Below are 15,879 nucleotides of genomic sequence, written 5' to 3' on the forward strand. Positions count from 1 at the left end.
TATTACATAATTGTAATTTTATAATGATAATAGTAATGAACCCCTTTAATAGTTAGTTATCTCTCCTTTTTTATATGAATAAGTAAAAAATCTACTTGTTTTTAATTTACTATTAAATAAACTGTGAACAAATAAAATAAACAAATTGCAAAATTATATTTAAGAATGATTTCATTACATTTTATTGAATGTTGCAACTGTCCCCTATTGTGGGGACGGTTGCAACATTTCACTTTGTCTATTTAAGTGTAAAGTGTACGTATATTATATATTATATTATTATGTACACATGCTGCAGCAATATGGGTGAGTAGCTGACAGATGCGGCTTTATTGTATTAAAATTTCGGCTTTCTAATACAAACAGTCTCTGAGAAACTAAAGGAAATGCAAAAAGTGTTGCAACCGTCCCCAATCTCCCCTACTTCACTTTGTCAGGCAGGTCCTATTTAAATGATTTCTTGATTCCGAACAGGTGTGGCAGTAATCAGGCCTGAGTGTGGCTAGAGAAACTGAACTCAGGTCTGATAAACCACAGTTATTTGTTTGATGATCTGAAACATTAAAGTGTGACAAACGTGCAAAAAAAAAAAAAAAAAAAAAAAATTCATTAAGGGGACAACACTTTTTCACACCACTGTATAATGTAATGTTTTTGAGTTATAGGATTTTTTAATAGCACAGCTATGTCATATTTATTCAACCCCTATTCAACGTTGCTGTTAAGTCACTTATTTTTATGGCAGGGAACAAAATTGTCTTAAAACACAATTAAGCCTTTAGAAACAAAATTAAAAAACACACATTTAGTCCATGCATGTGCTGAAGTTGAGTAGCAACTATGGCAAAGTCAATAGAGATCTCACAAAAGCTATAGAGAAGAAATAGTTTAATTATACTAGAAAGTCTAAGGCTACATGAAGATTTCCAAGACATTTAAAGTTCATAAAGACAAAGCTGGCAGCCTTATTCCTTAGTTTAAAGTGTGTTGTATTAGAAAACCTTTGAGGGTGTTGAACAAAAAAGCACAATATCATGAAAAGTTTGATCAGAGCAACAGAAGAAAACCTGCAATGTACAGCCAAAGACTTGCAAGATGACCCAACGAAAGGAGGAAAAACATTTCAATGCAGTGTATAAGAAGAACACGAGACATGTATAGCCTTGAAGTTGAGGCACCTTGCCCAAAAATAACTAAAAGACCAACTTGAACATGCTAAAATTCATTTGGATAGACCTGTGGAGTTCTGGAAGGATGTTTTATGGAGTGATGTGACCAAACTGGAACTTTTTGGGCCTATGGATCAGCAATATGTCTGGTGCAAAAAAAGGCAAAGATTATAAGCAGAAGAACACCATCTCCATCGTCAAACTTGGAGGTGGATCAGTCCTGTTATGGGGTTGGTTTGGTAGCAGGAAGTGGAAATCATCAATGTATGAAGGACATCATGGATTCTTTGAAGTATCAGGTCATTTTGACAAGAATTGTGATGCCTTTGGTGCAAAGACTGAAGCTAATGATCAATGGACTTTCCTGCAGGACAATCACCCCAAGTGTACATCTAAATCTACTTACTGTATACTTGATTCAGGGATCAGTCATGTGTTCTTGAGTGGCCCGTTTAGTCTCCAGATTTAATTCTCATTGAAAATATTTGGTTAAATTTAAAGAAAGCAGTGGCAGAGTTAAAACCAAAGATTATCAGTGATCTAAAAGCTTTTTGAGTCAAGATTGCAGTTAGGGTGGCAGACGTTTCTAAGCGCTTCCAAGCAGCTTATTGGTGGTGCATGAAAATAGAGCACTTTAAGTAGATTACGAAAGTGCACTTTTAACCTGGATAGACATTTCACTCAGTATATGCCATCTGATGATCATCACCCAGTCACAGAACCAGTTACATGTGTAACCCAACTTTAATGCAACTTTCCCACTGTAAAATTAAATTGCAGCAGATAAATAATTAGCAAATCATTTTGAAATTAAGTAAACACACGTTTTTACTAAAAATATATGCTACGAGACAATAGGTGGGTCAATCTTGACACTTTTATTTGAAGGCACAGAAGGCTCACAGCTGCACCTCAGTGTTTACAGGTGATGTGGTTGTGGAAACTATTAGTACTTTCAAAAACTGTCCAAATGTTCAGGTCTTGAGCGATAAACACAATTAACATGGTAAAAGTAGCAGTTAAAAAACAAATCCAAAAAAAAAAAAAAAAAAACATTTACCACAGTCATTATACATTCATACAACATTAATATTGATGAATATTGTACACTTTTCTGACTCACTGTTGCAACTGATAACTTGAAAAGTAAAGTACACAGTATTTAATTTTTTTTCCCCCTATAAAGAATTTAGCAAGCAAAAAACATTTTCTTTTTACCTTTTTTTTTAAATTTTGGATAACGATAAATCAAGCTGAAGAGAAAAGACAAAATCTACAAGGAGTTTAAATGTTCTAGATGGATTTTAATGTTGCATTTTTAAGAAAGATACAGAAGATATGACTGACAGAAGAATGAGGCCGTAGAAGAATGACACAAGCCCATCGATTACAAGAAGTACAAAGGTCTTTGGACATGTAGATGTTTGATGAAATTGTAAATAAGTTATTAAATAATAAAGAATTTCTTTTTTTTTTTCTTAGACGTAAAATAAAACTAGGATTTGAAAGATTCTACATGCACAACACCTTGCCATAAGAGAAAAAAAAAGTGCTAACATATCAGATTGTTAGGGAATCGTATCAGTGCATGTGTGTTTTATAAGACTGGGCATTATTGTTTGGTACCTATTTGTCATAATTTGAATATCTTTAGCACAGGTCAATCTGGCATCTTTTTTACCCCTAAGTCTGCCGGCGAAGGGTGGAGTTACAAATCAACCCTTTCGAAAAGGAACAAAACTGTTAAACAAGGGACTTGACAGAGCTGTAGAGCAGTCGCAGATGGGTGTAGCTGTGGGAAGTGGCAGTTCTTACACAGAGGAGGGCGAGAGAGGCCGTTATCAGTCCAAGGTATGGTAAAAGGGGGTAAGTGTGTTTAGCCGGATGTACAACAGCCTCCAGCGGGCATGGCAGTTTGCGGCTCATCGTCGACAATCTGTACGCCTCTCCGGGCTGTGCTTGTGTGACTCGCGCCGTTCCCCCTCGACCTCTCCTCTGCCTGAGCCATCTCCATCATGCCTACAGACGCAATGACAAAAAAAAAAAAAAATTAAGACAGGTAAAAAGTTTGTCAAGACAACTTTAAGTTGGCTTAAAAAAAGCTTGATCAGAGAGTGTGAAAAATGTAAAAGTTTAAAAAAGTTGTAAAAACATTTTATGGGGTTCAGCCCCAAAAAGATTGAAGTTTAAAGTAGTTTTAAAGCTTAAAGTTTGAATGTTTTGAAGGCAATACAGTCTGTCAATTGGATAGATAGCATGTTTTAACATGTTTCTAACTTATTTAACATGTTACTTACATGTAGCTAGCATGATTAACAAGATACTAGCATGTTGTTAGCATGTTTCTAGCATTAGCATGTTTTTAACATGTTTGTATCATGATTAACATGTCAATAGCTTGTTTTTAGCATGTTGTTAGCATCATTACCATGTTGCTAGCATGATTAGCAAGGCACTAACATGTTTCTAACATAAGCATGTTACTAACATGTAGCTAACATGACTAGAATGTCGCTAACATGATGTTAGCATGTTTCTAACATGATTAGCATGTTACCAATGTGTAGCTAGCACAATTAGAACGTTGTTAGCATGATGTTAACATTACTAGCATGATTAACAAGATACTAGCATGATTAACATGTTGTTAACATGTTTCTAGCCTGATTAACATGTTGTTAACACGTTTGACATGATTTAACATGTTGTTAGCATGTTAACATGTTTCTAGCCCAATTAGCATGTTTCTAACATGATTAGCATGTTACCAATGTGTAGCTAGCACAATTAGAATGTTGTTAGCATGATGTTAACATTACTAGCATGATTAACAAGTTACTAGCATGATTAACATGTTGTTAACATGTTTCTAGCCTGATTAACATGTTGTTAACATGTTTCTAGCCTGATTAACATGTTGTTAACACGTTTGTGACATGATTTAACACGTTGTTAGCATGTTAACATGTTTCTAGCCTGATTAACATGTTGTTAACATGGTTCTAGCCTGATTAACATGTTGTTAACACGTTTGACATGATTTAACATGTTGTTAGCATGTTAACATGTTTCTAGCCCAATTAGCATGTTTCTAACATGATTAGCATGTTACCAATGTGTAGCTAGCACAATTAGAACGTTGTTAACATGATGTTAACATTACTAGCATGATTAACAAGTTACTAGCATGATTAACATGTTGTTAACATGTTTCTAGCCTGATTAACATATTGTTAACATGTTTCTAGCCTGATTAACATGTTGTTAACACGTTTGTGACATGATTTAACACGTTGTTAGCATGTTAACATGTTTCTAGCCTGATTAACATGTTGTTAACATGTTTCTAGCCTGATTAACATGTTGTTAACACGTTTGTGACATGATTTAACACGTTGTTAGCATGTTAACATGTTTCTAGCCCAATTAGCATGTTTCTAACATGATTAGCCTGTTGCTAGAATGATTAGAGTATCGCTAGCATGATGTTAGCATTAGTGGCCTGTTGTTAGCATGATTAGCAAGTAACTAGCATGTTTAGCATGTTGTTAACATGTTTCTAGCCTGATTAGATAGATGGATAGATAGATAAAGTCCATTGCTTAATGGAAAAAAGGACAAACGTACGTTTACACAGGTCCAGAAAGAGCTCCTCGATGCCTTTGTTTAATTTGGCTGATGTGTGATAGTGTTTTGCACCCACTGACTCTGCATATCTGAAAAAGACAACAACAACAAAAAAAATCATTTTGAGGACATTACAACAATTCATACAAAACGCACTTAAAGACTTAAGTAGCACACGTATATTTGTAGCATTAGCCAAAAAAACTTTGTATGGGTCAGAATGATACACTTTTCTTTCATGCCAAAAATCATTAGGATATTAAGTAAAGATCACGTTCCATAGATATAGTTTGTAAATTTACTACTGTATGTATGTATGTATATATATATATATATATATTCATTTTTTTTATTAGTAATACGCATTGCTAAGAACTTCATTTGGACAACTTTAAAGGCGATTTTCTACATATTTAGATTTTTTTTGCACCCTCAGATTACAGCTTTTTTACATAAATGGAAAGCTCATTTATTCAGCTTTCAGATGGTATAAATCTCATTTAAAAAAAAAAAATAAGAAAGAAAAAAAAATGAACAAATAGACACTTATGACTGCTTTTGTGGTCCAGGGTCACTCACTGCTAAAATATTAGTATCAAAAATTTTTTTGTCAATATTTATTTTGATTATGCTTCAAGTAAATGTATGTTGTTTTAGAGAGGTGAAAAGAGGACAATACTTTTTTTTTTCAGAATTGTGAGATATAAACTCACAATTGCGAGTTCAGTCCAGTTCTGAAGAGAAAGAAAAGACTGATGTTCACAAAATTTAAATCTTACATAGGTAGAATTAATATCTCGCAATTGCGAGTTTACATCACACAATACTGACTTTATTTCTCAAAATTGCGAGCTTATATCTTAAGGCTCTGACTTTATAACTCGCAATTGCAAATTTATTATTCGCAATTCTAAGAAAAAAAGTCAGAATTGTGAGATATAAACTTGCAATAACCTTAATTTTTTATTCAGTGGCAGAAATGGGCTTTCATATGAAGGCCCCAAACAAAAACAGGCTAAAAAAAGATAGCCATGCATTTCTAAGGTAAAGATTGTGCCACCTAATTAAATGCATTTTCAAATTTAAGACCATGTACTGCTCCATTCCTTCCACATATAGTGGGTATAAAATGTCTACAGTCTACAAAATGTCTAGTTTTTGAGAATCAAAAAAAGATTGCAAGACAAAGTATGTCAGAATTGTATCCCTCTTAATTATTTGCCGCTGTCGCCTCTGGCTTGCTTAGTTGGGGACGCTTTCCAGCGATATCGTATACTATTTGAACTGAACTGACGATGATATCACTGAATTCATTGATGAACTGCCTTTAACTGAAAATTGATTGTTACAATAATGCGTTACTTACACACTATTGTGCTGTTTAAATACTGTGCAGTTGCTTTGACACAATCTGTATTGTAAAAGGCGCTATATAAATAAAGGTGACTTGACTTGACTTGACTTAATGTTTTTAAAACCTCCTCAGACCCCAGAGGGTTAATGAGGTATTAAAACCATTAAAAATCAAGTAACTTTTCAGTAAAAAAAAAAAAAAAATGGCTTAAAATAGCCTGGTTGCAGTAAGAGTCCAACATGAGTCATGACACATCTTGATTTGACATTTTTCCCCCACTCTTCACTGCAAAAGAGCTCCAGATTGATCATAATACAGGGGGATCTCCTATGTAAAGGCTGTTTAAGTCAATCGAGATTTTTTTTTTGTTAAATGTATTTAGGTTTTGGATATTAAACTTTCTTCTGAAGCCATTTCAAGTGACTATGAAGCTGAAAGATTAAATTCAGCTAATATCATGTCCCAAAAGTTTCATTTGGTTTCGTCAGACCATAAAACATCTGCCACCTGGTTTTGGTCAAATTTAGGTGGGCTTTTTTTTGCGAGTAACGCCTTCCGTCTGACCACCCTACCCTAACATAGATTGTTGCAAGCAAATTACGAGTACACATGAACCAAAAATTGTTGTGCACGAATCACTTTTGCACCTTTTAGAGAGAGTTTTAAGTTTCTTTAAAGTTTTTTTTTTTTTTTTTCATCTTTTTAACATACATTCATTTTGTTGGTTCGAATATTACATTACAATTTTTAAAAACGGCAACTTTAACAGGGGTGTGTAGACTTGTGTGGACTGATCTTGTGATTGTTTTAAACATGTGACCAGTCTTTTAGTACATGTGATCTTCATACACCCTCAGTCAAAGTATAATATATCATGCTTAGTCTGAAAGACATAATAGATTATTAAAAATTCACTGTGTGTTTTTATATTTATACTACATACAAAACCAAATTATATAAACACACTGTAGTTATTATACAGACATTTAACCGAATATTTATGTCTCAGATCACTTTGACCTATTCAGTATTTTATGAACCAAATCTGATTACTGATTAACCAACACTGCTGTCAGCTGATAATTGGAACCATATTTATTTATTTACGTCATGTCAACATTAGTCTACCTTCATGGCAAACTACATATAATACGCTATATAAGATATTTACAATTAATACTGCTTAAAAATTATTGTTAAACATATGAGTTAAACACATCTCTGTAAAAAATCATTGTCTAATTATGTTAAAAAGAGTACAGTCCAATAAAAAATGTTTAACAGCCAACTATGTGTGAGTCTAGTGTGCGCTAAATGGCACCTAATAAAAGTCATACCTAAATCTGAAATTAATAAAATTAATTTACTTACATATCAATGGCATTAATCCCATTTTCAGCTGATATTAATGTAAGAGTTTGTAAATAGTCTAAGATCAGAGTAGAATGTGTCACTCTAATATATATTTAAGTTGAGAGCCTCCATTACAGCAATGTTGGTTTTTTCATTACCAGCCAAGCCAATATGAAGTTTTTCTTGTATGAAATACCTACTTTAGCTAACATACTTATTATTATGGGATGAACAGTCTTTATGGATTCTGCCTAAAAGCATTTTCCGCCTTTTCCAAGGCTAGGAGTACAGCACGAGCTTCAGTTGTAAAGATAGAACTTTGCCCTGGGATTCGCATGCCATGCCATTAATCTCCAATTATTGCTGTTACTGATACATGAATATAGTCTATGGAGAGGAAAACTACATTTTAACTCCAGGAACTTCTGCTGATAATCATGAGGTTGCTGAGCCAAATTTAAGAAATAATAACTTTAAAAATAGCTATAGAAGAATTTTAATAAGGTGTCAATTTGCATGATTAAAAAGAAAGACAAGGTTTCCTTTCTATGGTCTGTTATAATATGCCACGAGGCATATTTAAAAATCATGTAAAAACACAACAAACAAGTGAGAAGTACATACCCCTCTGCTTCCTCCACTGAAACATGTCGCTCTTTTTCCAGGTCAATTTTATTGCCTGAAAAACAGATCATATCCATAAATATTACACCAAAATAACTAAACAGATATGAAGTCAACATTGTGCTTTATACAATACAGATTGTTTCAAAGGAGCTTCAGAGTAATACACAAAAATTACAGAATCAATGATGCAAACTTAATCAAATATAAGATAAACTCAAATAGGGCTGTATTGCAGCTCTAATGGTGCGTTCACACCGGACGCGACTTGTGCGGAAAAAACGCGCTATTCGCGCATAGTTGAACGCTTGAACATTTTAGTTTACTCGCGTCATTCGCGCGTGACATTTTCTTCACAACAGACGCGAATTCGCGTCATGGGAGGGGCTTCTGCCACTCGTCAGCGGGAAAGTAGTTGTAAAATAGGTGAATGAGCTCAATTTGCCAGCTTTAGCTTGCTTATAGGCTCAATATGTATGTATATGTAGGTCAAATTGATTAAAGAGCGTTTTTAAAAACTAACCAGATTGTCTGACCTCCTCACTCACTTTCTTCCTAGCAAGATCCTTTTTTATTCCTGTTTCTACAAAAGTCCAAAGATGTGTCGTACAGCTCCGAGTAACCACAGACAGCAACGGTGATTTTGTCCTCCATTGTTGTTTCGGATTTCTGCCTCCGTCACTACTAGAGCAAGCTCCTGATTGGTTAACACGGCGCGGATTTTCGCCAAAGTTCAGATTTTTGAACTCGCGCGATTCGCGCGAATGGTGCGGCAATCGCTTGAAACGCTCAATGCGCGCCGCAGGATGGCTATTCGTGTCTTTGCATTGACTTAACATGTAAATCACTCGCGCTTGCCGCTTCATTCGCGTCCGGTGTGAACACACCTTAAGACAACAGTGTCATTATTCAGCTTTAAGGAGTAGTTCACTTTCAGAACAAATATTTACAGATAATGTACTCACCCCCTTGTCATCCAAGATGTTCATGTCTTTTCTTTCTTCAGTCATGAGTAAACATTTCAGGATTTATCTCCATATAATGGAGTTCTATGGTGCCCACGAGTTTGAACTTCCAAAATGCAGTTTCAAAGGGCTCTAAACGATCACAGCCGAGGAAAGAAGGAACTTACCTAAAAAAAACGATCGGTTAACTTCTAAAAAAAATTACAATTTATATAATTTTTAACCTCAAATGTTCGTCTTGTCTAGCTTGGCAGGACGAGCGTTTGACATTAAAAAGTATACATGTTGTAAATGTTTTTAGAAAATAACCAATCGTTTCACTAGATAAGACCCTTCTTCCTCGGGCTGGGATCATTTTGAGCCCTTTGAAAGCCCTTTCAAACTCGTGGGCACCATAGAAGTCCATTCTATGGAGAGAAATCCTGAAATGTTTACTCAAAAAACATAATTTCCTTATGTCTGAAGAAAGAAAGACATGAACATCTTGGATGACAAGGGGGTGAGTATATTATCTGTAAATTTTAGTTCTGAAAGTGAATGGATTTAAACTGCATTTTGGAAGTTCAAACTCAGGGGCACTTTTTATGGAGTGAAATCCTGAAATGTTTTCCTCAAAAAAAAAAACAAAAAAAAACATTTCCTTACGACTGAAGAAAGAAAGACATGAACATCTTGGATGACAAGGGGGTGAGTACATTGTCTGTAAATTTTTGTTCTGAAAGTGAACTACTCCTTTAAGCCAATTTTTTTTCCCAGTCCTTTAACGATTTCAAGTACATCCTTTTTTAAGTTGTGCAAGCCAGTTGTAAGTAAAGAAGTCATTTCAAGATTCACACATATGGACAAATTAGATATTCCCATGACTTTAAGATTGAATCAATTTGTCCTATTTTCTATAAACAGGGAACCCTGCTGTAGCGTTTACATCTATTTGGCAGATTTGCCAGCAAAACCGGTGCAAAAAATGAAAAAGACATTTGTAGAATTCAAGTTCAAACCACTAGACCACAAAACATCAAACGTATTAATAAATGATGAACGTTACTCACCTACTATACATAAACAGATCTCATTCCCCAACATTTTCCTTAATTCTTTAACCCAATTCTTCACCTGTGAAGAAAACAAAAGTAAGTCTGGTAGTTTACAGCAAGAACAAATAACTCTAAATCTTATGTACCGCATTTAAGGTACAATACTGTGGTAATATTGTGTCTTGGAGAACTTGACAACTGATTTAATAGATTTATCATTGGTTTTCATATATTTATTATTTGATTTTGACCTTATAAAGTATACGGAAGTAAGAAAACATTCACCTTCTGAAACGAGTCCTCATCTGTGACATCGTACACCAATATTGCGCCATTGGAATCTCTGTAGTAGATGGGTCCAAGGGCATGAAAACGTTCCTGACCAGCAGTGTCCTGTGATAAACATAAACACACATTCAGTATATGCAGAAACCGGAACTCCAACAGATCAAATAACAGAAACTTTGAAATTAGCAGCACTTATACTTCAATCACGACAACTGATTTAACGATTTAATATATTTTTTTAAAGAATTGGAGTGTAGGTAGGAATAGTGTTGGAGGATGTGATATGCTATGCTGCTTCTAGCATGAGAAAAGCTCACTGCTGAAACATACTGAGAAAACACAGGGATTAAAATACATGCAACTGCTTGGTAAAGTAGGGAGAAACAATTTATAGCAGACCTAGAAAAGTGGTGCTGGGGTGGAGGGGGGCTAAAAAGTACTGAGCTGTGGCCGGTTGCATAAAAGGCTTAGACTAGTCTTACAAGTTAGTCAAGTTATTGTTTTCTTTAAGACTGGACATAACTAGTTTAAGTCAGTTACATAAAAACGGAGATTGGTCTAACTTGAATTTAAAAAATAAGACACATTTTTTGCAACAATTGTACAAGTACATTGCAATTTGAAGGCAATTAACCAAATAAATTCTTGTCAGAAACTTAGAAGTAAAGCACATTTCTGACACTTGTTTGACTTGACACTTAAAGCCCCACTAAGTAACTTTTCCCTCAATGCTCCCTCTACAGGTTAGAAGCGGAATTGTCCATTACCGCTGTAGTAAATAATTTAGCCTACCGTCGTGTCACATGCACGTTATTTGTTTGAAAGGCTATCCAGGACCAGCTTTGGAAATAACGATGTCCAGTGACAAGGTAGAGTATGTTGTATGACATTATAAAAGTATGAAAACCTTTAGTGAAGCCTGCCGTGAAGCAAGTCGCATTTGTAGTATCATTTGAACTACAAAACCGTGACCCGACGACCCAAACTTACATAGTGCTGTTATGGCGGATAGAGGGTCGCAAAGTGAATACGAAAGTGCCGTTTCACCCTGTTATGAGTTGATGAACCACTGACATGAGTTCGGAAACATTATTTTAAGGTAAAAAAAAAAGTTACTTAGTGGGGCTTTAAGACAATAAATAATTTAAAGTCGAAGTGAAAGCAAAACTCTCCCCATTTACTTTTTTGATACATTCAGAAACACTTGTTTTCTTATACAGCCAACATCCCCTCCAATCACAGGGCTTTATTTTCTGGTAACAGGCACTTTTAACAATGCACTTGAAATAATACCTTGGAAAACACAAGTCCAGTCCTACTTTCTCATTAAATAAGTGAAACAGGAAGTGAACAGAACCAGATTTTAATGCACAATTCTCACATATCACCCATCTATCCAAAACACAGACTTTGCTGAATCTTTTATTCAAGCCCTGCTGAAACAAACTGGTAAACCAGCCTGGTTTTAGCTGGTCATAGCTGGTTAGCAAGCTGGTTTTAGAGGGGTTTTGGCCACTATCCCATCCTAGGGAGACCAGCTAAAACTAGCTACTTGCAGCTTAAACCAGCTAAGACCTAAGCTGTTTTTTTTTCAGCAGGGAGGTCAACCGCTAAACAAATGCTACAATCATAGTGTGGAACCTACGTAACTCACCCATATAGCCAGATTTACTCTCTTTCCTGTGATGTTGAGCTTCTTTGTGAGGAACGATGCCTGCAAACAAAGGCATAAATGTATAAATTGGTATTAATTCACAAGATTCAAGTCGTTTAGATTTCAAACTTCTGAAATCAATTTGATGTGACTACATTTTTCTAAAGACATTTAAACACAGCAGTTCAGACACTTTCCTGTAATGTTCAAGAACATGTATAAGAATGTGTAATATTGAGTTATTTACGAACAAAATAACCATGTACCTAATTGTTACATGCCTTGGAAACATTTATTGATAACACGTAACGGGTTTCACAATGTTACGTCAATTCCACAGCAGCCTTTTCTGCATGTTTTACAGTCTGTTACACAGTAAAATGGATGAACTATTGAGTCCATTCTCAAAAAAATACCACACTCAACCACACTGATGAAAACTTTGATGGACTTCTGTTACATTTAAAGTTAGGTTTTTATACTACAGAGATTACGAAACAAAAAAATAAAACAGCTCTATTTCTTGAGTTATACTGCTTATTTCATCAGAATTTATTTACCCTCATGTTGTACTAAACCTGTATACCTTTTATTCTTCTGCGGAAGACAAATGAAGATACATAAGAATTTTGGTAACCAAACAGTTTTAGTTACCATTGCAAATAAAAATGCCTACAGGTTTGGAATGATATGAGGGTAAGTAAACTATAAACTACACTATAAAAAGTAAACTAAACCTGTAAATGTGTATTTAAAGTTACATAAAATAAAACATGCACCCTTTGCCTTGATAACAGATAACACACATTGAATGTTATCAATGCAACGATTTTCTCCATTGATAATAATTATATGGAATGTTTCTTGAGCATAAAATAAGCATATCAGAATGTAATCTGAAGGATCATGTGACACTCAAGACTGGAGTAGTGCTGCTGGAAATCTAGCTTTGCTATCACAGGAATACAGTTATTATAAATGTTAATATTATTTTACATAATTATTGTGTTTTCTGTATTTTTTCAGCCTTGCTAACCCCAAACTTTTCAACAGTATGCACTGTTTGTGATTTATCACATGTCCTGTAATAAAGATGTCACGGTTATGATCATCCAAGGATGTTTTGACAATGATGTGCGACACGTTTTACGGCAATGAGATAAAATGTTGGAATGGACGAAACATAAGCTTACTAACTAAAGTGAACTAGTAGTTAAAAACTATTTCGCAATGAAGTAAAAACCCAAAAATTCAGTCATAAGCAAACACCAATGCCGACAACACTTTGCGTACACATCACAAATGAATTAAAGATTTTTGTTCTAATAAAAAAAGAGAAAATAACAATGAAAAGAACAACTTACTAAATATGAGTAGTTAAAGAATAACTACTTAAGTTATGGCCTACATGAAGGTTTAGTGGTAAATGTAAGTGAAAGTTTACAATGATTTTAAATACAATAATTCCATGTGGTAACATGAAAAACGGCATGTATAATAATTATGAGAATCATAAAAAATGGTCAAATTCAAAACGAAAGCATAGCTTATAGCATGTGAGACTGCAGGCCACTGCTTGACATTTTATATTCAATATAATATGTGCTTTATATATATTTATATTATTATTATATTCATTACTATTAAGAGTAATTACACGAAGCAGTTTTTAAATATTGTAGTTATTATTTGTGCTAACGTTATCTATCTATCGCTACATAGGCCTAAACTACTGCAAGAACGAAAACAAAACAGGCTCACACACTTGAGAGCAAAACTGTTTGACAAGCTAACAAATCGTTAAATAAACTGACAAAACGCTTAAAATGTAAGTGTTATTCATTTCTATTACAGATGAAACCACAAATAAACGAGTTAAGACTGGGTCATGCATGTAATAATGGACAGATCGACTCAGATTGACTGTAGGTCAGTTGACTCGCTCACCTGAAGAGTGGTAATGTGTTTGTCGTTGAATTTGTTCTCGCAGTATCGCAACACCAGCGATGTTTTGCCGACGCAGCCCTCCCCGAGCAGCACCACCTTGAACGAGTACGTCTTCCCTCCAGCCGCCGCCATGCCCAAACTCTCTGCCTGACACAAAAACAAAGCCTGATTCGAGCCCTTAGCCGATCACAGCAGCCATAGAGATCCACAGATGACAGCAACACACGCAAACAGCCACCGATCCGCGCTTCGCATGAAGTCTTCGCACTGATTCCACTATTAAACACTGGTTCACTCCTGATGAAGCTCTGCCATCAATCTAATGGCGTTCCGCTCTGTGACGTTACGGAGAGGGGGTCAGGTGATCCACAGGGCCAGTTTGGCTGTTTCCTATGACACACATGCACGAGCTGTTCCCGCAGGGGGCGCGCGGTGGCCCAGGCAGATAAATCTTCAATTGAGCTGCATTCATTCCTTATTTCTCACGGCATACATTCGAGTTCTAAAATGTATAACTATACTAAATATGTTGTTTAAAATCTTTAACGTAATCGTAAATCTTCAACATTCTCTATCAAATGCTTTATTAAAAGCCAAAAGGTAATCTAAACCGGCTGTGATTGGTCCATCCTAATCAGCGCAGAGAAAAAGTAACAGAAATCACGTGATTACCGTGGTCTGGAAAATGATTTGCAACTAAATAGTGAGTATGAACTAAAATTGATATTTAAATTAAAATGAAAAGAGAAGAGTTTTAAAATACGAATCATTATTTAACACAACATATCAACCAATCAGAGAAAACATCCGGGCCATAAAGCCCTTCCCACTTCGGTGGTTTATTTCTGTTCTATCAAGTGAGTATTTTTGTATATTTAGAAGTGACAGTAGTTGCTAGAAAGTCATATGACTTTTAAAAGCAGCATATACCCTATCATTCACCAGTGCTAAACTGACATATTATATGAAAAATATGAATAAGGTAGGATACTGGGGAACTGGAAACTGGAGAAATGCTTATAAACGGTTCTTGTTGATCGACGGTCAACATTCTTCCTCTTATTAAACTAACCTGCATTCACTGTGTTTTTATTGATTCGGTTTTTAAAAATATTAATCAAAATTAAAGAGTTCTAGGAATAGGAATACAATAATTGATTAAAATAATAATACAGCTAGTAACCTAGAAAAATATCATTTTTATTTTAATTATTTAAAAATATGAATTAACCTGAATAGGCTAATCTACTAACATGTTACTTTTTAATCTAACTACAAAAGATATATAAAAGTAGCCTATTTATAAAAAAAAATCATGTTGAATTAATCTATACGTAAAAGCTGCTGAAATGAAGAGCAATGCCAGAAGGCTTTCAAGCCATTTCAGGTCCAAGATGGTTTCAGCCGCAGGAGTGCAGTTACCCTCCGACTAATCACATAAAATACATCAGATCTATTTTGGGCGATGCATTTTGGCAGGGATGCTTGTTGCTGCATGGTGAATGTCAGACATCAGATTACCATGGCAACAGCAGAGAGCTGCATGTTTGCCACAAGACGACGCAGCAGTGAGACTGACTTGGCAGATCTGAATTGGTTTTAGAATGGAATAAATAACATCCTATATCCTCTTAATAGTGCATGAGTTAAAATGGGAGGATTTGTGATGCCTCTCATGTTGAGTGTTTAGGTTTTAAAGATGGCGGTGAGGTGTTCTTGAGGATCAGGCATGCTTGAGGAGATCTATCTATCTATCTGGCAGTCTATTTATATTTTGTCTGATTCATGCTCCATCAAAGCTCAACACATCTTACAGAGCAGGAATGATTTGAGTTCTGAATGAAGAGTCCATGTGACTTTGTCC

At 35.1% G+C, this 15,879-nt stretch overlaps 1 protein-coding gene across 1 annotated transcript; it reads right to left on the reverse strand.

Moving 5' to 3' along the window:
* Window positions 1–2,452: 2,452 nt before the first annotated feature.
* rab21 (RAB21, member RAS oncogene family) lies at window positions 2,453–14,365 on the reverse strand. Its single transcript, XM_073847235.1, has 7 exons — window positions 14,016–14,365; window positions 12,069–12,128; window positions 10,412–10,519; window positions 10,142–10,205; window positions 8,128–8,182; window positions 4,797–4,885; window positions 2,453–3,188 (listed from the first exon to the last, which is right to left on the reverse strand). Exons 1-7 carry the CDS (start codon window positions 14,145–14,147, stop codon window positions 3,046–3,048), a joined length of 651 nt encoding a protein of 216 aa, XP_073703336.1. The 5' UTR covers window positions 14,148–14,365; the 3' UTR covers window positions 2,453–3,045.
* Window positions 14,366–15,879: the final 1,514 nt, after the last annotated feature.

Source organism: Garra rufa, chromosome 9, assembly GCF_049309525.1.
Source record: "Garra rufa chromosome 9, GarRuf1.0, whole genome shotgun sequence".
Taxonomy (NCBI): Eukaryota; Metazoa; Chordata; class Actinopteri; order Cypriniformes; family Cyprinidae; genus Garra; species Garra rufa.

Coding starts and splice junctions, on each gene's coding strand:
- rab21 (XM_073847235.1), bottom strand. CDS start 14,147: ATGGCGGCGGCTGGAGGGAAGACGTACTCGTTCAAGGTGGTGCTGCTC. Junction 4,886..8,127: donor TCAGTGGAGGAAGCAGAGGG/GTATGTACTTCT, acceptor TGTCTTTTTCAG/ATATGCAGAGTCAGTGGGTG. Junction 3,189..4,796: donor CTTTCTGGACCTGTGTAAAC/GTACGTTTGTCC, acceptor TTGCGTCTGTAG/GCATGATGGAGATGGCTCAG.